Here is a 27055-nt window from a genome sequence, read left to right on the forward strand (position 1 = left end):
CCCCTCCCCTCCTCTCCTCTCCTCTCCTCTCCTCTCCTCTCCTCTCCTCTCCTCTTCTCTTCTCTTCTCTTCTCTTCTCTTCTCTTCTCTTCTCTTCTCTTCTCTTCTCTTCTCTTCTCTTCTCTTCTCTTCTCTTCTCTTCTCTTCTCGTTTGCCCAGAGCCTGTCACAGGGCCTGACAGTTTAGAGATCATACATAAACATATGGAGGGTGGCCTTTATTACTGCCAACTAATTGTGTCATTCCATGTGTCATGTGCACTGTTAAATATACTTAGTGAAGTAAAATTAAATATCTGGCACGAATTTTAGTAACATAACATGGCTCATTTAGTGAACTAATAAATGTGAAAGACAATACAATTTAATAAAGAGAATGTTATTCTGAGAGGTGAAATACCTGGTTTCTTATCTCCCTTCTTATCAGTATCACCATTGTTTCTTACACAAATTGTTTAACCCTTTTGGGCTTTGGTTTCTGTGACTACAAAGTGCCCATCATGGTACTTCACCCGAGGAACCAGAAGGTTAGGCCAGACACTGTCCTTTTTTCTAACTTGAAAATTCTATAATTGATTGTTTTTTGAAGTTGGTTCTCACTATCACCGTAGAGATGTTTTTACTAATAAGGAACTGTATTTTCATCAGATAGAAATCTTGGTACTGAGAAGAAAGTCACAGAATAAACAAAGCAAACTAAATTTTAATGAGAGTAATAAGCTAAAAGTGAAAGTGAGTGGCTCTGTGTCTCTTGAATTCTAGAACAGAAGTTCTGAAAAATGTTTTAAAAATGAGACTTCTTTTCAAATGCATGTTCACAAGGTGTACAAACTCAAATCATCTTAGAAACTTTAATCATATTCTTTTCTAACTCATTTAATTATGTCCGTGTCACCCATCTGTTTCTTCATGGGAAGTACGTGCCAGTCAGGGATGTCCCCGGTAGCGTCGGGTCATCGTTGTAAGCTTTTGAGGCTGAGCTGATGGGTTGTGGTCCCCTTTCAACATAAGTATGTCAGGGCCTTCTAGAAGTCCAACTTTGTCAGAATGTGGAAGCCCTGCAGGTACTTGATAGGCTCTGATGATCCCACTGCGATGCCTCACCCTCGTGGGCGGTAGTGCCTACTTGCAGAGGCTCCGCACATCCTGGAGTCTGTGCTCTGCGCCGGCTGCATGTTTTCAGATGCGGAGATGGGGCTCTCGAGACTGTCTTAGTGCAGCTCCTGAGGGCTGTTTCCTCACAGGACAGCTGCCATTTGTTAACTTAATCCAGGTTTAAAAAGTCAGAGTTTTGAATGAGAGCAGCAGTCTAAACCATGGGTTTAGGGAGCAGGGTTCTGCCTGTTCTCCAGCATCATGGCTCATTGACGCTGCAGAAGATGAAACTTGCTTTAAGGTCCACCCTGCTCCTGCCATATTCGATGTCCTCCTCTGAAGCATGGCCGTACGGGGACTGCCATTGACTCCTTTGCCAGAAGAGTAAACTCTTCCAAATTTTTGGTGACTGGAAACATCCGCAAAGGCCTTTAGGGAAAACCAAATATAGTTTTTAAATGTACGTGTAATTCTGTAATGTAGATTTTGTTTTGAAGACTCAGTGAAGCCATCGTTGTCTTTTTTTGTGTGAGCTCACCTGAAGTTTTGATTACATGACTCGTTTGGGGACTTTAGTTACAGAAGAGGGTTGTACCGGTGGCAAATTTTCCCAGTGCAGTGACTACTGGCATAGTTTTTTGACAGTTAACTAATCTCTAAATTGTTTCAATTATCTTGTTTTCCATAGTGAGAAATTTAATTAAAACAGAGTACAGATTGTGAAAAGGTTATTTATGAAAATGCGTTTTAAATGTGAATTGAAAAGCCTAGGGACACCTTTTTATTTTAGATTAAAAGATGAAGGTTCTGTAATTTTTTACATCCATTTTACCAGAAGCAAGAGTTAAGAGCCACATGCAATTTACTTGAAATGTCTATCAGGACCTTCCTAAGTCGATCTCTTTCCTAAATTGTTGAAAGGTTGACCTATTTTGGAAAGGTAAAACTTTAAGAAATGATTTCAGATTTTAAGTTTATGTATTTAGAGGTTGTTTTTTCTTCTCTGTACTTTAAACAGAACAACCAGAAAAGCGTTTTAAGAGCATGGAGGCCTCTGGAATGACAGTGTCTCTAGGGCAGGGAGAACACATTTAGCCTCTGTAATGAGGCTTGACCATTGAAGTGAGCGAGCAAGCAAGCAGTGGTGGTTGTCTGAGCTACCGTGATGGAGGTGTCAGGTCCCTCAGGTGAATTAGGGCTGAGGCAGGGAGGGGACTTGAGAACCATTGGAATAGTCCTCTGTCATAATGGATCCCCTACAAGAACCTGCCATCTTAGTTTTATGATTTTCCTCACGCATTAACCAGCATTCATTGAACTCACTCCTTGCCATCAGGCAGATCAGGATCTAGGAGGAAACGCTGTTATCATCCCCACTTTGAATCCTCCCATAGTCCCCTGTCTGTCTCAGTTGGTTGTTCTCTGTTGGATCCATGTGTATACATCCTACTTAAGATACTTCTTAGAACAATGTGATCTACTCCCTTTATTTGTATAATTATTTCCCTTACATTTTAAGTTATTGATGATAGGTGCTATGCCTTCTTATCCACAGGGTCTAGCATGTAGTAAGTAATATTTGATTTGTTGATACAGGGAAAAAAAAAAAAACCACATCCAGACTATTTCAGGAGGACCGACGGAGGAAGACTATCTGCTTGATGGAATGTGGAAAGACTTCTAGAGGAGACAACGAACCAAACAGGGAAGGGTGATGGCAGCATTCAGGGAGGAAAAGCTGGGAAGCTGTCCGTGAGGACTCAACATGCTGTTCACAGGCAGAGACCTGCGGGAGGTGTTGGTGGGTTTGAGGGCAGCCAGCAGAGGTGTGGTGGTACTCTCTTACTGCTGAGGTTTATTGTCATCTTTATGCTTTTGCTTTTATCCAGTTTGTTAGCAGAGTGTAAGGTACATAACAGGACATGGAACCTTGAAAGATATTCCAGGGCTAAAGCAGTTTAAAATAAAACCACATTGTCAGGTGGGATAACACATGCGGAAGGCCCGCTGGCCATCCAGATGTGTCATCGGAGTGCAGCATTATCCCAAGGAGTTGATTACAATATAGGGTCTGATCCTCTGTTTTACGGCGATGAGCAATATACTTACCACCATAGTTACAAGCAAAGGCAGGAGTCAAACTGACTAGATTCAAATCTTTCCTCTGTCTTTAATTGCTGTGTAATTTTGGGTGAATTGCTTATCTGCTCTATGCCTCAGTCCCTGATTCTTAAATGGAAATATTAGTACTTAACACATAGTGTTATGAAGATTAGACAAATTAACATATGGAAAGTATTTAGGGGCACTGGGTGGCTCAATTGTTTAAACAGCTGGCTCTTGGTTTCCACTCAGGTCATGATCTCCTGGTTGTGGGATGAAGCCTGGATAGAGCCTCCCCTACTCCCAGTTGGGCTCCATGCTCAGTGGGGAGTCTGCTTGAGGATTCTTTCTCCCTCTGCCCCTCTCCCTGCTCATGCTTGCTCTCTCTCTCTCTCTCTGTCAAATAAATCCTTTAGAAAAAAGGAAGTATTTAAAATAGTGCCTGGCACATAAAAAGTGGTATATAAGTAATTTTATTTTTGGCTCAGAAATCTAATTCTTCAGGGGTCACCTGGGGGGCTCAGTCATTAAGCGTCTGCCTTTGGCTCAGGTCATGATCCCGGGGTCCTGGGATCGAGCTCCTCATCAGGCTCCCTGCTCGGTGGGAAGCCTGGTTCTCCCTCTCCCTCTCCCACTCCCCCTGCTTGTGTTCCCTCTCTCGCTGTGTCTCTCTCCGTCAAACAAATAAATGAAATCTTAAAAAAAAAAAAAATCTAATTCTTCAGTGTACCAAGTAGCTCTGTCTTTCATGGCAGACCATTGCTAACTGTACCCCAGACATTAATACAGTGGTCCTTCTTGAACTGTGGAGGATATGTTCCAAGACCCCTGGGGCATGCCTGAAACAGCAGGTAGTAGTCAACAATACGGTCACTGTTTTTTCCTATGCATACATACCCATGATAGAGTCTAATGCATGAATGAGGCACACTAAGAGATTAACAGTAATAATAAAATAAAACAGTTATTGCAATATACTATAATAAAAGCTATGTGAGTGTTGTCTCTCAAAATATCTTACTGTGCTGTTCAGCCTTCTTCTTGGGAGGATGTGAGGCAGTGAAAGGCCCACGTGACCAGATGGAGCGAGGGTGATGACGCAGGCATGTGACGTAGGGGGAGGCTACTGTTGACCTTCTGACGAGGGGTCACAAGGAGGACCATCTGCTTCTGGCCGGCGGTGGGCTGTAGGAAACTCTAACCACAGAAAACGAAATCTTGGATAAGTGGGGATTACTGTATATGGTAATATTCAGTGCTGTTCACACCCGTGAAAATAGTTAAAATCAAAAAATATCTTTTCCAGTTTTAACTGGAATGGGGTGCAATAGGAATTCTCCTCTGCTGCTGTAGAAACGTAGACTGATGTAACTACTTCGGAAAAATATTTGACACCCCCTGTTAAAGCTGAACACATGCTTCCCTAAGACCCAGTGATGCTATTCCTGGGTACTACTCAACAGAGGTGCATACAAGGATGCACCACAAGACTTGTGCAAGAGCTGAGTAGGCAAAAACTAGAAAGAAGCAAAATCTCTATCAAAACAAGAGTGGACAAACAAGTCACAGTGTGATGATACGGACCAGTATTTTCAGGCAGCAAAAAAGGGACCAGCTGTTGAAGCTACATACGACAAGGCGGGCGGATCTCACAAGCACTCTGTTGGGTGAGAGAAAGCTGGTACGGAGTAGGAGTCACCTTGATTCCGTTGATATGAAGCTCCAACGCAAGCTGAGCTCACTTGATGGTACTGAAAGTCAGGACAGTGGTTACTGCTGGGGGGAGGTAGTAACTGAGGACAGGTGCCAGGGCTGCCTCTGGGGCTGCAGGGGTGGGGTTTGGTGTTCCGGTTCTTGATCTGAGCGCTGGTTACACAGCTGTGCTTACCCGGTGAGCATTCACTGAGCCATGCACTTAGGGTTTGTACCTCTTTATGCCCTTTTTTATACTTGGACAAAGGGGTTTAAAATATGACCAATTTGTGTCTGAAGAATGCTGTACCTGACAGACCCGATACTCTTGTTCATCACACAGCAGTACGTCTTCCTACAAGTGCATCTGCCCTTAGACCAGGTGATAATCCGAAGGTTTCTCAATCTGAAAGCTAAGCAAGGAGCAGTCTTAGTGCTAACAGTACAAAACTCTGAACCTCTGAGGCTTCTGTTTTCCTTGTAGAGAAACCTCTGCACTGTGCAGTAGGTGTGCGTTTTTGTGGGCCAGGAGGCCCTTCTTCCTGGTGACACTAGAGTCCCTTGGCGCCTCACTCCTGGCCAGCTGTCCATTCACACAGGGGCTGTCTTCACACTGGGAAGAGTGAGTGAATGAATCCACATCTGTTGGTCATTCATTATTGATCCACTCATTCAGAAAGGATTTACCGAATGCTTCCTCCTGCCGGGCCCTGGAGCCATGGTAGCCCAAAAGGCAGGGGAAGCCCCTGTTCTCAGGGATACCCCATTCATGAGAGTCTGCTCCAGACCTTCTTGCTGAGAGCCACTGGGAAAGGTGAAACGAAAACACCAAACAAAACATCTTTGAAGGTGTAAGAGCTAGTAAAGTACAAACAAAACAAATACTGGCCAGCACCTTGAAGAGAACAAGAGCCAAAAAGGTGAGTTCAGCATTTCTGAGCGATTTTTCCCTTGGGGCAGCCTTTCTCAGCTGGGCTTCCTCATCTGAATCATGGAATATAGCAAATGATGCTGTGAAAGTACTATCTTTCTAGACGCATAGGAGAGACGTGAATTCACTTTGTGCACAGTGGGCGTGGGGCATTGGGCTTCGTTCTATGGTAGAACCCTGTTTGAGAACCCCTGGGAGGGCTTCTGCCGGTTCCTGAAGAGGTAGCTGAGAGGGCAGTTGAGCTTTATAGAAATCTGGAGTTTGGAAAGATTAAAAAAAAAAATTTTTAAAGTTGGGAGTTTAAGGCCCCCCAGGTTTGGGTGCAGAGGGTTGGTAACCCCATAGGGTTTGCACTGGAGCTCAGAAAAGCACTCACACAGGAAGGCTATCTGGTAGTCCCAATCCCTTGTGGGCTCAGGCTAAGATGGAATTGCTAATTCTCCTATCCTCCCACCCAAAGCAAAGATAAATTCTCTCTGGAGAAATATGTAGTGTAGACTTTCAAATTTTTTCTGTAATTTTATTTATAAATACAAGTTGAAGCCACCATAATAAAAAAGAAAAAAATAGAGATAGATTCAGATAGCAGATACAAACTTTAAAATAACTGTTCTTTATCATCAAGGAATTAAAAGGTGAGATTGATGGTTTAAGCAGAGAACTGGAAAATATAGAAATACAGAAAGCAGATATTCTAGAACTGTAAAATACAAAAAAGAACTAAGTAAATGGTTTTCAGCAGATTAGATGCAGATGAAGGAAGAAACAGTGTCGAGGAAGTCAAGTCAAATGAAGCAGAAAGATAAATCCCGGACAACATAGAAACTCTCATGAGGCACAGAAGCTTCTGGTGGTCACCTCCTTCACATCAAGCCCTACAGGCTCCGGAGGACCTGGCTCCTGTCCTCCCTCTGGCTCACTCCACCTGGCTGTCTGTACCTCAGGACCTTTGTGCTTGCTGTTCATTCTGCCTGAAATCCCTCCCGCCCCCTTAAATCTGCATAAGCAGCTCCTCAGTCCCTTCACATTTGTATGTAGAGTCCTTGCTTAAGGCTCCTCTGGCTGCCTCCCCCACCTCTTACTGTGTCCACATACTATCTTTGGGATGCTTGGTTTTGTCTGTCTGCCCCCCCCCCCCCCCCCCCGCCCCCACCCGGAAGTAAGCCCCACGGGGACAAGGACGCAGTTGGTTTTGTTTGTTCAGTATCACATCCCCAGTGCTTAGAGCAGTGCCTGGCAAGTAGAGTAGCAGGCAATCAACAAATGCCCACCTCCCTTGGAAAGTGGAAAAATTGATGAAAAAATCTTTCGCCTGATGTGCTAATGTGGCCATAATACAATTTAGTAATTCTGCTTTCCTCCATCCTCATGGGATTTCTGGTTTAATTTGGTTTTCTTTAATTTTCCGTATACAGTTTTCCCTTCCCTTGTTTGTGGAATTGCTCGGTTAACCTCTTTGTTATCTAATTTTCCTTTATTGTACTTTTGAGCACCTTGTCAAATCCAAACAAATCTAATTGTGTCTGTTAGGTACGAACTGAGAGAGAGAAATCATTCTGTGAATAATTGGCATAGCTCTGTTTTCACAAGCTGTGGGCAGCCACTTCTTCCTCCAAAACCATGGCGGTTCATACTAACATTTGCTGAATGGACATGCAGACATTGCAGTTTTAGACCAAGTTTTAAGAATTTATTGTAGTCTATAAAAGACAAATACATGGATAGCTCCGCTGTTTCTCTGGCTTAAGAGTTTGAGAGTGCTAAAAGGGCTACATCCTTAAATAAATCTACCTTTATTGGGCAGGTACTGTGTCAGGCAGCTTTCATATATACTTTTTGGTTAATCCATCTACAACCATTGGAAATAACCATAACATGGATTACGATTCCCATTTGGCAAAGTATAAAATTGCGGTTTGAGGAGGTTAGGTGATTTTCCCAAAGCTGCACAGCTAGTAAGAGGCAGAGCTAGAATTTGAACACAGGCATCAGACTCCAAAGACTGATAGGAAGAATTTGTATGAGTCTAGAAGATGCATAATATATTCCTCACAGCCATAAACAATACCTAGGGATGTGATTTGATTGTTGAATTAATGATATTTTAATTAAATGATTATGGAAAAGATTCTTATTTAGAATTATTATTAATATTGTGATTTTTGTCCTTAATTATAAAACAACTTGGTTATGTGATATGTTCATGGTCATACTTTGGTGATACTTGACAGGGATATTATTACTCAGAACCCAGGGAAAATGCATTTCTGAAAAGACTGTTTTTAGCTTAATGTTTGCTTTATAAACTCAAGATAATCATTATAAGACTAGAGGTGTTTTTAAGATTTTATTGAGAGAGAACGCGTGAGCATCAGTTGGGAGGGGGGACAGAGGGAGAGGGAGAAGCAGACTCCCTGCTGAGCAGGGAGCTTGATCCCCAGGATCATGACCTGAGCCGAAGGCAGATGTTTAACTGACTGAGCCACCCAGACACCCCAAGAGTATGGATTTTAATACGTTTTAGTGCTGTATTATAAATGAAAACTTCTTGCATTTCAAAATGACCAGATATCACCCTAATTAAAGTGAGGTGTTATATAGGGTAATTGTTTCCTTTTAAAAGGACTTAAAACTGAAACATTATTTTTTAAAATCACTGTCTTTTGTAAATTCTTCTGTTTAAAATGGCTTTTCCCAGCTTAAATGCTATGCTTGATTTTACTTGTGACAGAAATAGAATTAAAAATAGGTCATGCTGTTTGCTTTATCCCGGAAAATCTCTTCTTTTCAAAGCAAAATTTCTTTGGTATTTGGCCATGTGTCGGTTGGAGTTTTCTAGGTCGGGAATGGCAAACACAGAATGTCTACCTGCGTGAGAACATGTTTCTCCTCATGTAGCCCTGGTGTCTAGCAAGTATCCAGGTCACCGTCTCAGTTAAATTCCACATAGGCGTCTTCACTGTCAAAGATAAAAACTCAGAGGTGTAGCCTGTTGAATTAGTAACTCTTTGCTAATGAGGCAAGACTTTATATTAATATACATTTATTTCTTGACCATGTTTGTTCGCTGTTTCTTATAATGTTTTGACTTTCAGAAATAGCATACGGAGTTTTAAAAAGGAATTTTTGCTGAGGACAGGCAATGTAAGACTGGCAGGTAATGTTTGACAGAAGAATTCAGGTGAGGTCTCATTACCAGCATATACTGTATTTTATAATAAACATTGCATTTGATCCTATAATATCTCCTTAATTTGCATTCATCTTAAAGAAGTTATTGCTATATTTCCTGCCGCTTGGTCTGTACTTAGTTCTTGTCATTCGTTTATTCAGCAAGGTCACTGTGAGCCTCCAACGTGCCAGATGTTGAGTATATAAGAGAACAAGTAAGGCTTGGGCCTTACCCTTGAGGACCTTGCAGACCCAGGGGAAAGAAGGGAGACAGAGGGATAATTCCAGGTCCCCTGTACAAGCAAATTATCAGTTATTGTGGAGGCACAAAGGAGGGTGTGAAATTTCAGCCTGAGGTCTTCTGGTGGAAAACCTAAAAAGTGGTAGCAGAGGGAGCAGCAGCAGGTACAGAGAACTTAAGCATGAAACGGCGAAGCTTCTAGAGGGTCTCAGCGAGGTGCTGCAGCGTGCCCTGCACTGTCTCTGGGTAGGATGCTGAGGCAAGCCTGCAAGAGGCTTGGCAATGTGTGCTTTATTTTGTAGGAACAGGAAGGGTAGGGAGTGGAGATTTGTAAGCAGGGAAGCAATAAGCTCAGACTCACATTTTAGTGGCTAATTCTGGAGGAAGGTTTAGATAAGGGAGCTCTTCCAGGGAGATGAGTTAGAATATTGTACGAGTCCAGCTGAGAATTTCTGGACGATGGTACCATAGTCACCATGGGAATGTAGAGATCGCAAGGATGTAACTCAAGACTTCCTGCCAGGTGGGATGGTGGTGGGAGGGGAAAGCTGGACACACTGACTCTGCCCAGATGAGGGTGCCTTCAGAGCTTCTGGAGACCAGTGGATTCTTAGCATTTTATTAGGGATGTGTATCTCCTGTACTCCTCCACTCACAGGTACAGGATCCTATTTTAAAAGTGCAGCGAAGGAGATGAAACATCTTTGCACTGCATTTTAATAATGTCAGGGAGCTCTCTTAAGCTTCTTCCAGGGAAATTCAGTAGGTTCTTAGAATAAATAAGTTCATAAGGCCCACGCTCAGGGCAGGAGGCAGAACCAGGTTGGGGGAGGAGGGTGGATTGCATGCTTTTTCCTCTGCAGGCACTCAGTCCAGCAATGGAATGAGGATGGATGGATGTATCGAACAGCCCTTCCTAGGCTCCAGGCACTGTTCCTACTCTGTGTGAAAGAATAAACAAGACACGATCCAGGTTCGCAACGGTGGGGGAGGCCAAGGCCCACTCGTTTCCGCACAGTAATGGAGATGTGTATCTGATCCATTGCTGGAATCACACGGGTGTAATAGACTCTGGTTTCATGGGGCTGAGAAGATACAGCAGGAGAGGAGGGTCCTTTGAGCCCCACAGTGAGAACTTCCCCTGGCAGAGGGGTGGGCGCAGAGGCTTGTCGGGAGCAGCACATGGACTGGAAGTAATTATTGCCCTTGTGGCTCAGGACACATGGCAAAAAATGAGGCTGACATGTTGACTGGGCCATGTCACAGAGGAGAATGTTCTCTCGGAGAAAATAAATGTGAGAAATTACCCAAAGATTTCAAGTGTAAAGAAAATCGTTCAGCATGTCTGAGCGCTGCCAACAGGGACATATGTGTCCCCCACCCCAGGTTCTTGGAGTAGATTCTCAGCTTAGCGTGTGATTGAACCATATCTGTGACATCCCCTCTCTACTAGATTTATGATTTCTGCTCAATTGTGTGTTAACTTGTAACAATAATGCATTCACTATTTGTTAAAATTCCTGCTCTGGCCTCAGAAAAATCCAAAGAGGAATTTCTTAACATCAAATTAAATAAATAAGAAAACAACCAGTAGTTGGGAACATTAAGAGCATTCAAAAAAAAGAGAGAGACAGAGCTGCTGATGCCCAGATTAGTCCTCATCAAAGAAGCCTAATGCTGAGGGGCTCTTACCCACGCTGCCCCCTGCCCTTCCTCATGGTAACTGACCCTTGAGTCCTTTCTGATTAAACCTCCAAATGTTGTCTGACAATGACCTCCTTTCCTGCTTTGCAGGAAGGTGGCAGATGATCATCAAGAACTACCTCTACTCCCTCATAGAAACTTACAAATGTGTTTGCACCTACGCTCAGCTTTTCCTCCTCTCCCATCCCATTGTTCTTCACACTTGCCTGTATTTTTCTTTCTTTTTTTTTTTTTAAAAGATTTTATTTATTTATTTATTAGAGAGCGAGCGAGAGAGAAACAGCATGAGAGAGGAGAGGGTCAGAGGGAGAAGCAGGCTCCCCGCTGAGCCGGGAGCCCGATGTGGGACTCGATCCCAGGACCCTGGGATCATGACCTGAGCCGAAGGCAGTCGCTTAACCAACTGAGCCACCCAGGCGCCCTTGCCTGTATTTTTCAAGTGTCGTCCATTGAACAGACAGTTTTTGTCATGGAAGGAGCAGTGCCCCCATGGCCAAATCCACCTGTGAAATTATGTGAGAATTGCAGTTTTAATCAAAATCTTCAGTGTAAAAACATGGAAGTCACTAATTCAATGACCTAAACAATTTGAAAATTCAAGTAAATTTCTAGCGTTGTAATATCTGACAGAATAGTCAAACAAGGAATGAATGACATAACTGTAGGGTTAAAATAGTATAGCACTTAACATTTTAGTTATTTAAGAAAGTTCCACTCATTTACAATCTTGATCCTTTAAATAAGCATAGAAGTAGAATTCTTGACTTGGTGAAGCCATACTCTTTCCAGGCTACTGACAAATTCCTGAAGAACCATGAGCTCCACGTTGCCACATTGCACAGTGCCATGACCTACTTACAAGTTCAGCCCTCCAGATTCACCCTTGCTCTTCTGTGCCCACACCCTGTTCCCTGGGAGAGAGTTCTAAACCACGAGGTGGATCATGTCACTCAGAATCCAAATCCATGCTCCTTAATGTGGCCATCATGATCTGGTTTATGGGTTTCTCCATTTCATTGCTCTCTGCTCTACCACAGTGTGCCCACAAGCTGCTTGCTTTCCTGGATGAAGAGGGTTCTCAGATATCTATACCTCTGCTGTTTTGCACCTGCTGTTCATTCCGCCTGGCTTTTATTTTTAATGAATTTCAACAGCTGCTTTTGCTTTTCTCAGCATTTGAAACTAAGTGCTAGCATTGGCCCTTGGGGAGTCTTCCTCTCCGTTCCCATTCCCCTTTGGGCAATTTTGTGGTGCCTCAGTGCTCACCTTGCCACACCACTTGACATACCGCGTCATCATTATCTCATCAGTGGTCTGTCTGTCCTCCTGTTCCACACCAGAGTAGACGATGATGCTCCTCTTCCATTCATCGTGTCTAACCGAGTGCCAGGAACAGGGTAGGCGTCACGTGGAAGGGTTTTGTTTTTTTTTTAATTTAACTTTTAATATTACTCTTTCCATTAAGAATACCAGCTTCTTTTAATTTATTAATTCACCAGAATTATCAGTAATACCTGCATTATATGACTTACTGCATTATTAAAATCCCACCAATTTTGTTGTTGTTTTGCTTGTATCTTGTCTGATAGCTTTCTCCTTCTTACATTGGTCATTGGAAGATCACCAAATTAGTAATCTGCCTTTAGTGACTGTGAGGAACATTGTGGTTTATATATTGTGTGCTAACTGTATTCTTCACTTTTATTTTTCCTCTGCCCCTATTTATTGAGAATTCGTTTTATATTTTATTCTGTCTTGTGCCCAAAGTACTGGACATGTAGCTCTTCAACAAATACTAAGTTCCTCCTTTGTGAAAAAAAACATTTAAAAAAATTAGGGGATCACATACAAAATGTATAAGCCTTATTCCTACAGAGACCATACTGTCTCTTAGTATTGATATTTGTTTTACAAAATGCAAATCATTATAATGTAACTTCCTATTTAAATATTTGTGTTTACCTAAGCCAAATAGATTGAGGTCTAATATTTAATAGATGCTTTTTAAGAAAGAATAAACTAAGGTAATCACTTTAAAACCAGTTATTTGGCTCATACCCTTGTATGTAGTGGCTTCTGATGTTCTTTATCTGTTAGTTGTATTATTTTAGAAATCCAGGAGAGAGGTCTTTATGGGTAATGCTTTAATATAATAATTAATTATATAAGCTGTCCTTCATGAAGTTCTTAATACATGCCACACATTTTGCTGGAATATGTACACATGTGTGTATATATAATTTCCCATCCCTTCAGAATACTTAAGGGATCACAATATACAGGGAAAGAAACAGATTCTGATATGGGAATTAGTCTGATTAAAATCATTGATAGTAAATTATGGAAGCTCATCTAACTCCAGATCCTTTCTCTTACCCCTTGACCATATTTCTCTACTTCAAGAGATCTGGTGGTAATCACTAAACTGATTAACATTGGTTAAGACCAATGTTCCAAAATAGTTAGATTTTTTTTTTCAGGCTCATTTAAATATTAAGTAAATAGCAAGTAATCCAAAGTCACTATAGAATTGACTAACACCAGAAACTTGGTAATCAGTTCATTTAAATATTAAGTAAATAGCAAGTAATCCAAAGTCACTATAGAATTGACTAACACCAGAAACTTGGTAATCAGTTTCAGGGTAGGATTCATACTTTCATGGACATAAATGTCATTGTAATATATCTAATTTGATTTTATAAAATGGTCATTTCTCTGAATCTTTTTGAATTCCACAGTGCTTTTAAAATAACCATAGTGTGCTTGTATTACATCTGCAGAATGTCCTCAGTTTGAAGCTTGTCTCCAGTAGCACTAGGAGGATGGCTTTTGCTCTTGTTGTTGTTGTTTATTGTAAGAGTTGTAAGAGCTCTTTTTATACTGAATATTAGACCGTTATCAGATATGTGATTTGGAAATATTTTCTTCCATCCTGTGGATAGTCTTTTCACTGTCTTGCTAATGTCCTTTGATGCATACATTTTTAATTTTGATGAAGTCTGTTTTGTCTATATTTTCATTGGCTGTTTGTGCTTTTGTTGTCATATCTAAGAAACTAATGACTATTCCAAAATTAAAAAGATTTACACCTCTGATGTCTTCCAGGAATTGTATAATTTAAGCTTGTATACTTAGATGTATGATGCATTTTGTGTTAGTTTTTGTGTACGGTGTGAGGTAACAGTGCAGCTTTATTCTTTTGGATGTGGGTATTCAGTTGTTCCCACACCATATACTGAAAAGACTATTCTGTTCACCACTGAATTGTCTTGGCACCCTGTTGAAAATGAATTGACCATAGCTGGAAGGGTTTATTTCTGTCCTCTCAGTTCCATTCTGTTGATCTGCATCTCTACCAGTACCTCACTGTTTTGACTACTTAGCTTTGTAGTGAATTTTGAATTGGGAGAATGTATGGTCTATCCTGGAGAATGTTCCATGTGTAATTGAGAAGAATGTGTATTTCACCCTTACTGGGTAGAGTGTTCTATAGATGTCTGTTAGGTATAATTAGTTTGTATTGTTCAAATCTTCTGTTTCTTTTTTGATCTTTTTTTGTAGGTGTTCTTTTTATTATTTAAAGTGTGATGTTTAAGTTCCCAGCTATTATTGTTGGTTATCTCTTTCTTCCTGTAATTTTGTCAGTTTTTGCTTCATTTCTTTTGAGCTCTGTTGTTATATACATGTATATATATGCATACATTTTTATAATTATCATCTTGATTGACTCTTTTATCCTTATAAGTAAATGTGATTTTACTCTGGTAACAATTCTTGCCTTGTCTTAAAGTCTGTTTTGTCTGATATTAGTGCAGCTATGGTAGTTCTCTTGATATGTATTTCCATGGTGTACCTTCTTCCATCCTTTTTCTTTCAATGTATTTTTATCTTTGAATCTAAAGTGTATCTCTTGTAGACAGCATGTGGTTGGATCTCTTTTATTTATTTGTTTATTTTAAAGATTTTATTTATTTATTTGACAGAGAGAGACAGAGAGAGGGAACACAAGCAGGGGGAGTGGGAGAGGGAGAAGCAGGCCTCCGGCCAAGCAGGGAGTCTGATGCGGGGCTCGATCCCAGGACCCCGGGATCATGACCTGAGCCGAAGGCAGATGCTTAACAACTGAGCCACCCAGGTTACCTGGTTGGATCTCTTTTAAACATGATGCCAATTTCTGTTTGTTTTTTTTTTTTAATTCCATTTTATTTAGTCCATTTACATTTAGTGTAATTACTGATAAGGTAGGATTTATATCTGCCATTTTGGTATGTTTTCCCTCTGTCTTAAGTCTTTTTTGTACCTTACTATCTCCTTTTGTTGTTAGATATTTTTAATTGCATCACTTTAACTGCATTGTCATTTTTTTCTTAAAGATTTTATTGATTTACTTTTAGAGAAAGTGCGCATGCATGTGAGTCAGATGCTCAAACAACTGAGCCACCCAGGCACCTCTCTTTTCTTGTTTTTTGTTTGTTTGTTTGTTTTTTATTAGTCTGCCCTAGAGATTGCAGTTTACTTTTTAACTTATGTCAGTCTTTTTCAAAATTACATCAGCTTAATTTTAACAGTAACAAAAACTTTGCTCCTTCTTTAGCTCTGTCCTTACCTGATCACTTTTGTGTTGTTTCTGTCATATAAGTTGCAGCTTCATACATTGTGTGCCCATCAACACAGAATTGCAATTAGTTCTTCATGCAGTTGTTTTTTAAATCAAACGAGGAAAAAGGAATTACAACAAAAACACGTTTATAGTTTTGTCTTTCCCTAAGTAGCTACCTGTATTAGTGTTATTTTTTCATGTGGATTCAAGTTACTTTTTAATGACCTTTCACTTTACCTTAAGGACTCCTTTTAACATTTCGTGTAGAACTTATCTGCTATTGATGAATTCTCTGTTTTTGTTTACCCAAGAATACATTAATATTTCCATTTTTGAAGGATAGCTTCGCTGGTTATAGAATTCTTAGTTGACAGTCTTTTTCTTTTAGTACTTAGAATGTGGAATCCCATCGTCTTCTGGCCTCCGTGGTCTTTCTTGAGAAATCAGCTCTTGCTCTTATTGAGAATCTCTTTCACATGATGAGCGGCTTCTCTCTTGCTGCTTTAAGATCCTCTCTTTGTCTTTGTCTTTCAACATTTTGATGATGATGTACCTAGGTGTGGGTCTCTTTGAGCTTACCCTACTTTGAATTTTTTGAGCCTCTTGGATGGTAGATTAAAGTTTTTCATCAAATTTGGGAAGTTTTTAGCCATTATTTTTCTATATAATCTTTTTGCTCCTTACTTTCCTCTCCTCTGGGTATACATTATGCATATGTTCATGTTTGATGGTGTCCCACAGGTCTCTGAGACCCTGTTCATTTTTCCTTATCTTTTTGTATCTTCTCCCTCAAACTGGATAATCTCAATTGATCTACCTTTAGGTTCACTTATTCTCTCTTCTGCCTAGTTATATCTGCCGTTGAACTTCTCTGGCGAATTTTTCATTTCACTTACACTTTACAACTCAAAAATTTATTTGGATTCATTATTGTTTTCTATAGCTATATTAATATTCTCTATTTGGTGAGGCATCGTTCTCATACTTCAGTTCTTCAGACACAGAGTATCCTTTAGTTTCTTGAATATATTTCAAATAACTTATTTAAAGTTTTGTCTAGTAAGTCTAGTGTCTGATCTTCCTCAGGGTCAGTTTTTGTTGATTACTTTTTTCTTATGTATGAACCATACTTTCATGTTTCTTTGCATATCACCTAATTTCTTTTTAAAACTAGAAATTTAGGGGTGTCTGGATGGCTCAGTCGGTTAAGTGTCTGCCTTCGGCCCAGGTCATGATCCCAGGGTGCTGGGATCAAGTCCTGCATTGGGCTCCCTGCTCAGCGGAGAGTCTGCTTCTGTCTCTCTTGCTATCTCTCTCTTAAATAAATAAATAAAATCTTTAAAAAATAAAACTAGAGATTTAACTTAATGTATCAACTGTGGAAATTAAATGCTCCTTCCTTCTAGTATTTTTTTGTTTTCCTTTTTTATTTAGTGACTTTTGCAAACTAATATTGTAAAGTTTATTATGTGTTGTCACTGAAGTGTCTCCTGTTACCTTTGTGGTCAGCTAATGATTAGAGATTTCATTGAGTGCTTGGAAACTGAGTCCCTAGCATGTTGCAACAAGTCATTAAGACTCAGCCAGTTGGTTTACAACTCACTCTTTCCTTGGCCTTGCCTTTCCTTCTTGTGCTGAACCTGCAGGTCATCCTGAGGAGAGAGCTTAGGGTCTTCCCAGGGCTTTCCTGGGCTTCTGCATGGTACTGTGCAGGCGTGTAGCCTTCTAGATTCCCAGGAGTGTGTCAGAGCTATTCAAAGGGCAAGTGGATATCTCATCCTCCTACTTCTCTTGCTGGCTTTTGGTTAGACTGTTACTTGCTCCATCACCTCAAGCAACTAAAATCTTATGTAATTGCCTCTAATTATTTTCTTTGAATACCCCCAGGGAAAAGGCATTTTGTACTGGATGAGCTCCAAGTCAGGTCAAATAAAATCCTCTGGGAATGAGGTTTTGAAAGAACTCCACCCTTTTCCGCTTCCTCCAGGGGCCCCCAGACTGCTGGTGTCCACTGTGGTTACAGCTGTTGGTTTTCAAGGCTCCTGCAGAGCTGGGAGTGGTCCTATTGGAAAAGGACGCATTAAAACATCACAGAGCTCACTGGTTACAGCTGTTGGTTTTCAAGGCTCCTGCAGAGCTGGGAGTGGTCCTATTGGAAAAGGACGCATTAAAACATCACAGAGCTCACTGCTTGTACCAAGATTCAGCCAAGTTTTTAAAAATAAATGCTCCTTAGATCTCTGCAAACCTTTTGTTAATTTTTAGACTTTTGAAAATGTTGATTCTGACAATTTCTGCCAGTTTCTTGTTGCTTTTGTAGAGAAAATATTTGGAGGTTCTTACTCATCACTTTCACTGATGTCACTCTTACATTTTTCTTTACAGGATACCTAGATACATATTTAAATGTTAGCTGAATTCATAAAGAGTCACTAAAAGCAGAGTGGTTCTTTTTTCCCAGAAACTTTTCTGACCTTTTTGTACTTCTCCTATTTTATTTTAGGACTATGATGATGGATATGGCACTGCTTATGATGAACAGAGTTACGATTCCTATGATAACAGCTATAGTGCCCCTGCCCAAAGGTAAGAGTTGATCTCTGATTAGACCCCAGTAACAGACACCTTTGCCTGTCCACATATATACACTCTGGGAAGCAGGGATGATCAGACAGTGAGGGTACTGTGACTTGGCTTGCTCTGTTTCTTGTTTGTTTTAGTTGGAGACGCATGCTCTGTCCTACCAACTAGCATGTATTGCTCCTCCCATTTTTATCGTAGTGTTAAAGCAATGAGGCTTGAAAAATAAAAATTGAATTTTTTTTTTACTCTAAAAATTTAACTCAGTGTTCAATACATTCTGAGGAGGAACAGTGTCTACAAAGTCTGTGGTTATGCAAGTCTTAAGGCTTAGAATCACATCAGCAATGTGTGAATATCCTACATTGTCAGTGCCTGAGGTGGAAAGCCCCCAGGAGTTTTGTTTGGCATTCAGATAACGTTTCTGTTTCTTAGCAGCAGTGATCCTTTTTTCTAACAACTTCAAATTCCTATTTGTGAATAATGAGGTAGCTCTAATTCATTTTCTAAAGAGGTATTTACCCAGAAATAAGTAAATGCTATCAGAGGCAGAACAGAGCTTTATAGTTCCCTCTTGTGATAATATACCTTGATGTTCATTGATATATGAAATCAGTGTTTATTCCTGTTCAGAATGTTTTCTTAAATGCCTAGAAACCTCTTGCTTTATGTTTAAAATTCTAAGTGGAGGACAAAGATAGACATGTATACAAAACAACATTTTCCTTTACGAAGCATACAGAAATCAGGACCGGGTGGTGGTTTTGATGAACTCATACAGTGCCGGGCAGCTTTGAACAAGTAGCTGCTGTTACTCCTGAGCTCTGGCACTGAGGCTGACACGGATATAAAGTTCTTCTTCTTCTTTTTGGCTCATGTCAGATTTTTTTCTCATATAACTTGTAACAGTTAAGAACCTTCAAACTTGGACTCTGACTGGTCTTTCTGAGTGGGAGCCTGGTGTACTCCTGTCCTTGAGAGTGTTGGCACAGCCTAGGGGACTAGCACTGGTGGGTGCTAGCCAAGACTTTACGTACAGTAGTATCTCGTGTAAGGGTCCCAGCAACTGCATCAAGTGTGTGGAATCGTTCCCACTGTAGGGACGAAGGACTGAGTAATGTGCCCGAACTCCCAGGTGGCTTGGAGCGTAAGTGGTGTCTGGAGCTGCACTTGATCTGTAGAGCTGGGAGGTGAGCTGCACGGGAGGGAGATGAGGTGGGAGGCCGCACACTCCCTGCGGGGTGCTGAGGCTTGGTGCTGCTGGCAGCACGCAGTAGGGAGCCCCGAAGAGTTACACGCCAGGGATGGTGCGTTTCGACTTGGATTCAGAGTGTCATTCCAAGGCAGTGGAGGGGCTTGACTGACAGGTGGTGAGCCTAGAGGCAGAGACCAGTTAGGAGGCCGGTACATTATAAGGCCTTTAAATGTCAGGGAAGACTCACTTAAAGAGACATCTTGCCTGACAGCCAGTCTGCTTCTTTGAAGTGATCTTTTCAGTGTTGCAACTCATCACACCTGAAGGAGGACAGAGAATTGTATGAGAATTGCCCACATTGACAAATGTAGAAGCCACTCTTTGTTAGGTATTCTGAGTATTCATTTAATCCTCATGACCTGTGACATAAACATCAGTCCTTTTACAGAAGAAGGGAACTCTGATTTCCAGGAATGAGGGAACTTGCCTGGGATCACGCAGCTTACAAGGAGAGGAGCAGGCATGGCACCAGGGTCCGTGGCTTCACGCGTCCTCCCCGCAGCATCTCAGTCACGACGGAGGGGCTGCTCGACTGTAAACCCAAGGGAAGCAGCTGTACCGTGGGGTAGGATAGAGATGGTTTTATGCACTGAATGAGTTTGCTAGAGTCACTGTAACAAATAACCACAGTCCAGGTGGCTTAAGCAACAAAACTTTATTTCCTCACAGTTAAGAGAAGCCAGAAGTCCAAGGTCCAGGTGTTGGGGGATTTGGTGTTTTCCGAGGCTTCTTCCCTTGGCACACACCTCCTCGCTGTGGCCTCGCATGGTCTTCCTCCTGTGCACGTGCATCCCTGATGTGTACGTGTGTGTCCACGTTTCTCCTCTTCTGATGGTACCAGTCACATTGGATTAGGACCTCTTTGAGGGCCCTGTCTCCAACTACAGTGCCATTCGGAGGTACTGGGGGTGGGGGCTTCAACATATGCTTCAAGCAGGGGACACGATCCAGCCCGTAACAGGCACATATCATAACACTGGTTTAAGCACAACACTCTGTGTCTCAGAATTAGAATAGCAAACTTGCAAATCCTCCCCAGGATCAGATAGTGAGTATTAACAAGGAAATCACCACCACCACCGTCTTCAGCTGCTGTACGTTTACCCTGTGCCTGGTCCTCTCTGTCCTCTCTCCCCTCTCAGCACACCCTAAATATTGCAGAATTCAAGTCTGAACATGCCATCCCCTTACATACAGGTTCAGAGAGATGAAGTGGCTGAGTGGTGATCCAGACCCAGCTTGGCCCCACAGCATCCTCTTTGTCCCTTGTCCCATTGCCTCTCCATTCTCCTCTCGTCGTGGCTTTGATTTCAGTGGCTGGAATGAAGTCCTGTTAGTATTGCCCATGTACAGTATTCAATAATCTAATACTTTGTGATGCTTTAGAATCCCATAGAAATTAGGCCTCCATCTGAACTCGAGGTGTTGCCTTATCAGACTTGGGCTACCTTAATCAAACCTAAAATTTCATTTATGCTGTGTATTAATGTTGTAGGCCGGGACTAATGAAATTAAGAGTCTTATTTTTCCAGTTTTACATTAGATCCTTTCAGCAAAAAGCATTCACTGGCACTACTCTCAAGGAGCATACAGCCTTAATATTCACTAATAGATAATACCATGTAACACTCAATGATCTGTAGTCTACAGTTCCTTGATTTTGACACTTCACGTACTGTTAAAATAATTTCGTACTTCGATAATTTTCTCAATCAGAATTTGAAAGCCCATTCTGTGCCATAGTTGTAAGGTTCAGTATAACTGCAGAATTCGTTACCTTGTCTGCTTTGAGATGACAGAGCTATTCTGAAAATGTCCTTTGACACATCATGGTGAGTCACCTGCTCTGTCCAGCATGGTAGCCACTAGCCCATGTGGCTGTTGAACCTTGAAATGTGGCCAGTGCAGATTGGGATGCGCTGGAAGCATACGACACACACCAGAGTCCTAAACGTAGCCTGAAATAAAGAAGACAAAATAGGGGCGCCCGGGTGGCTCAGTCGTTGAGCGCCTGCCTTCGGCTCAGGTCGTGATCCTGGAGTCCCGGGATCGAGTCCCACATTGGGCTCCCTGCTCGACGGGGAGCCTGCTTCTCCCTCTCCCACTCCCCCTGCTTGCGTTCCCTCTCTCGCTGTGTCTCTCTCTGCCAAATAAATAAATAAATAAATAAATAAATCTAAAAAAAAAGAATACAAAATAAATACATTATTAAAATTAATTTTACCCATTTCTTTTTCTTTTCTTCTTTTTTTTAATGTGACTACTAGAGAAATTCAAATTACAAATTTCTCTTGGATAACGAAGAGTTAAAGACTCTGGTTCATGGGCGCCTGGGTGGCTCAGTTGGTTAAGCGACTGCCTTCGGCTCAGGTCATGATCCTGGAGTCCCGGGATCGAGCCCCGCATCGGGCTCCCTGCTCAGCAGGGAGTCTGCTTCTCCCTCTGACCCTTCCCCCTCTCATGTTCTCTCTCTCATTCTCTCTCTCTCAAATAAATGAAATCTTTAAAAAAAAAAAAAAAAAAGACTCTGGTTCACTCTCTCTCTGGCACAACAGGCACGTTGTAGTGTCTCCAGATTGGGGCCCACACTTTGGGGGAAGCAAGTCAACTCACCAGGTGCAGAAAGAAAATGAGAGAGGGTCAACTCCTGTCCATCCTTTTAAAATTTCTATTTTGATGTTTTGTGTTATGTGTAAATCTAACTTACTAATGCTCTAGTGCACATGTTACCCAAAAACAATTACAATTACAAGATCAAAAATGGTTTTCTTTCTGATACAGATGTGTTATAAAAAACTTTTGTTGGAGATCTGGGCCATAGTGGTTAAGAGTCTGGCTGACCTGTATTTAGACCCCACTTCAGTATTTGCCGGTTATATGGCTTTGGGCAAGTTACTTGACCTCTCTAGGCCTCAGCTTGTAATGTGTATAACTCTGTTTCTTCTGTAGATGGTCAGCCTGAAAGTTGAATGAGGCAGGAAATCCCACGGTCTGTGGGAATTGTTGGGGGGTAGGGAGAAGGCATGTCATCCACAGTGTCTTTTCTGTGAGAGAGTGAATGAGGTAATCTGTGTAAGGCAGTTAAGGCAGGGTGTAAGGCAGTTAGCACATTGTGCTGAGTAAATTCTAGTTCCTGCCCTCCTTCCCCAGTTCTGAATTATTCTGCATCTCATTTCACATAGGGAAGCTAAGAGAACATCCAGAAGGGTTGTGTGAATAAATGCTTTACAGGGAAAATGAGAAGAGGGGGGGGGACCTTGTGGAGGCTACTCCCCCCTGGGATGGTCAGTATCAGTATTTGACATAAACTGGGATTAGCAAACTGAGCAGCTCTAACCCACTTGAAAACAAAACAGAGCAGGACAGCAGGCTCACGTGGCTGGTCATTGGGTATCGTTACCTGCTGTGCAAAAGGGTCCCTTTTGGTAATGACGTTTAAAATTTATAAGCGGTAATCATTTTATGACACTGTTTTGTTGCAGAAACAGCAGTTTCTCTCAGGAGGTTTTACAAACCAGGAATTTTTTCTCCCGATTTTCAAATACCTTGTATTAAAATTAGAGTACAAATGAGAATCCCTGCAGAGTGATAGAAAATTCAGTATAGTTCAGCTACATTTCCCCATTGATTTTTGTAATGACCTTGATAGTGCTAATACTGTAGTGTAAAACAAAAGCATTGTTTCTCTAACTTCACACATTTAATGAGTAACAAGCTGTCAACACAATTACTGTGAAGAGAAATATGAACTATTCTTTATAATATTGGAATTGTTCTGACATAGATTGGCTCAAAAATAGTTATTGATTGATTTCTTTAGACACCCCTCCTGAATAGCAGTGATGAATAAAAAGAGCAGGTGATAAATGGCCTCAGCCCTCAGACACCTGCCCCTCCCTTGACATGACTTGAGACTTCACAAAAGTCCTAATTTCGACTCTCAGAAACCACTTGTAAATATATCCATTTCATTCTAGATTAAACAATTCATTCTTTATTGGATGTTTTATTTATAATCCTAAAATAGTTGCAGTTGTATAACGCGATGCCCATAGTATTTAATAACACTGTACTGAATTTGGGAAGTTTGCCGGGAGAGTAGATTGCAGGTGCTCTTACACACAAGAAGGTAACTATGTGAGGAGAAAATATGTTAAGAGCTTTAATGTAATAATCATCTTGCTGTATATTTGTAAATCAAGTCATCACGTTTACAACCTTTTATATAATTTTTATTAAAAATATCACAATATCAGTTTGTGTGCCTAGTAATTGTAAATTCTCAAAGGAATATTTGATTCCTATTGTGATCATAAAGAAAGTAGAACAAAAAGGGTATCAGAAAAGTGTTAATACCAGTGATGGGTATTAAAGGAGGGCACGTACTGCATGGAGCACTGGGTGTTATACGAAAACAATGGATCATGGATCACTACATCAAAAACTAATGATGTATTGTATGGTGACTAACATAACATAATAAAATTAAAAAAAAAAAAGTGTTAATACCCCTGAGCATAAGTGGATGGCTGTGTGGTAAGAATAGTGAGTTTCTGGATGAGTTTAACACAACATTCCAGTTTCCCAAGAGCTTTGTGGTTTGACCATACTTTCAAGTACATATTTCATCCCATCCTCCAAAATCTCTGAAAGCACTTAAAATTTCTGAAAAAAGGAATTAGGAATAATAGCTCCCAGTTTTGGAGGATCTGTTGAGTCTAGCACTCAGCATTTATGTTCTTTATATGCAGTATCTCCGATTTTTACAGTGGCCCTACATGGTGAGTGTCCCACGCACAGAAGTTGAGGATAGCAGTGTTTAGCAACTTTCCCAAGAATACACAGCTGAGAAGTACTGGAGCCTAGGTTTTTGTCTGTTGCCAAGAACCATTACCCAGCTAAGAAAAAAATTTTTTTTAATGTAAAATCATATTGACTTGTTTTTGTAAAACAACACCTAAGCCCCTTTATCCAGATAGGCAGGGTGACAGAAGCTGCCAGAAGCTATGAGTACTCTTGGTTTGTTTTCAAATACCAATTCCAAGGAAAGCAACGAGACAAAAACTGACGTTGCCATGCGCCTGCCGCCTACTTGCTTTAGCTTCTGCTGGCAGCTTTAGGATTATATGTCCAGCAACGCCTCCTCAAGAGCCAACTATGGAGGTCGGAAAAGGATTTGGAGTTTTCACTTGGAAATGATGACCTGTTGTTTAACTTAAGTTGTAACCATTTAAAATCAGTAAAACTGTTTTTCAGGAGATAATCGCCATGTGTGTGGTGTCACGGTTGCTTGTCTCAGACTTGTAAAAGCAGTAATGGTTTGGCGTGGATTAAGAGTTTGTTAACTCGCCTTGTAAAATTTCTGTCAAGTCTCCTTTCACCTAGCCTGCTCCTTGGAGTTGTCTGCCTGCTGCGTAACTACTGACCATGCCTCTTGGCAGAAACTAAGCCGTGTAAGCTGTTGACAAATACATCCAGCCTGTATTACGTAGATGTTGGCGAAAAGCAGAGATGCCAGCCCAGATTATACAGTAAACCCATAAAGTCCTTAATTCTCAGCCAACGACTCTGTAGTAAGAAAGAAAGGAAGGAGGGCTATCGTGAAAAGGTGAAGCCAGCACCTAGAAGGGAAAAGGGAAGGAAGGACGGGCTGAAGTGTTGGCAGGAGTGAGAATTGCACTGACCATCATTACATGCTGACCACCCACTGCGGAGTATTGATTACACCCCGATAGATACGTGTGTGTGTGTGTGTGTGTGTGTGTGTGTGTGTGTGTGTGTGTGTGATGTCTGTCTGTCTCTGATATGAACTTTAACCTTAACAGGTGGAAATGATCATCCCCATTTTATTCTTGAGAACACTGAGACCCAGAGAAAGATTAAATAAGTGGTCCATGTTACCCACTTGATGACTGTTGATTTCAGTCCATTTTCTTTTTATTATAGGAGTGTTTTTCCAAGGGTAGTACACATACCACTGATGTTCACAACATGATTTCAGATGGCACACAGGCAGACCTTTTTTTACAGTTGTAATGATAGATTTTAAAGTTACTGGGAAAATATACTTAGCATGTCAAGCACATGATTTTATGAATATTGCTGTAATTTAATTATGATACATTGAGGTGAAAACAAAGTCAATACAAAGAGTAATGTTAAGTCACTGGTAGGATGAGTGGGCACATGGGTGACAGAAGTCCTGCCAGCCGTCCAGGAGGGACTCTAGTGTGGCCAGCACCGCACTCTGCGTTTGTTTACTGGGTAACGGCCCACTGGGGTGTGCCACTGCCGAGAAAGGAGGGGCGGTCAGTGAACCAGAGCCATGATCGGGCTTCCCTTGGGGTTACTAACTCGATAGCCTGATTCTATTGAAAGCAAGCCAAGAAGTTTTATAGCGCCAGCAGGAAATTCCTTAGGATTAAATTAGTAAAAAATAAAGGAAAAATTTCCAGATTCATTAAGTTAGCACACTTTGAAGAAATCAAGTATCAGTTGAGTACTTAGGAAGTGTTCATTACTATATCAGATGCTCTTATGCCTGCCATTTCGTTTTATCCCCAAGAACCTCTGTAAGATCGTTATAGGCCTTACTTTTATGAATAAGGAAGCTGATGCTCAGAGAATGTGAGCCTGACCAAAGTCACGTAGCTGACAAGTCAGGCCTCATACCTACATCTCTCTTAAAGCTCAAGCCCCTGTTCTTCTGCTCACCTCGGAGGCAACAAGTAAAAAAACCTGTCCCTGTGCATGTGGAGAGTACCCACCTCCTTGTACTGACCACGTGGAATCTTCATGCGTGATCTTGACGAGTACATGGGAACACAGGACTGGGGCAGACGCAGGCTAGTGGTAATAAATCAGTTGCCACTGTCAGTTCAGTCTTTCATGTTCTTGAGAATACACAAGATTTATCACTGAGGAATTGCAGAATAATGGCAGTGTGTGAAAACAAAGTCCACCAGGGAGATGTACTACATCATTTGGATTTAGCGCTGCCATCTGCTTAATAGTGTTGAGAAGACTAAAGCGGTGCTTATGATCAGCCAGTCAGAGCAGCGACAGATGCTGCAGAGCACACGGGGAAATGTAGAGGATGCGACAGGGTTTCCAAAAAGTTGGGGTGTTGCTTATCAAGCCCCAATTTTAAGCCTTCACTATAAAATTTTAAGGTCTGTTAGATAAAGCAATCCACTCTGACTCTCCCCATGTTTCCTTTCTTCATGTTTCACACATCCTTAAAATGTATTTTTGTTGATTTTTAGAAGAATTTTCCTGACAAATCCTGTATAGATTTAAATTATGATGTGATTTAGTTTAAAAGACTGTGGGCTATAAAACCAGACACACCTGGATTTGAACCCCAGCTCCATCACATCCTTAGCTGCGTGATTTTGGCCACGTTATTCAACTTGTTCCAGTCTGTTCTCATCTGTGAAATGATGACAGTATCTGACTTACAAGACTGTAGTTAGATGGAATGGCAGCTGCGATGTAAAGAGCAAAAGTTCAGTCAGCTCACTAACGTCACACACACTGAGCACCACACACTGTGCACTTCACAGCCTTATGGCAAGAGGGTGCTGTTATTATCCCATTTTATAGATGAGGAAATTGAGTCACAGACTTTGTGGGACATGGAAAGTAAGTGCTGGAGCCGGCGTGTGAGGCCAGACGGTCT

At 41.3% G+C, this 27055-nt stretch overlaps 1 protein-coding gene across 1 annotated transcript in view; it reads left to right on the top strand.

Annotated features, from left to right (window-relative positions):
* Positions 1–27055, top strand: part of KHDRBS3 (KH RNA binding domain containing, signal transduction associated 3) — a 187275-nt gene that overhangs the window by 135524 nt on the left and 24696 nt on the right. The window contains exon 7 of the mRNA XM_021688479.1: positions 18043–18125. Within this exon, the coding sequence (XP_021544154.1) occupies positions 18043–18125 (83 nt within the window). The remainder of the gene's footprint in view (positions 1–18042; positions 18126–27055) is intronic.

This window comes from Neomonachus schauinslandi, chromosome 4 (genome assembly GCF_002201575.2).
Source record: "Neomonachus schauinslandi chromosome 4, ASM220157v2, whole genome shotgun sequence".
NCBI classification, from domain to species: domain Eukaryota; kingdom Metazoa; phylum Chordata; class Mammalia; order Carnivora; family Phocidae; genus Neomonachus; species Neomonachus schauinslandi.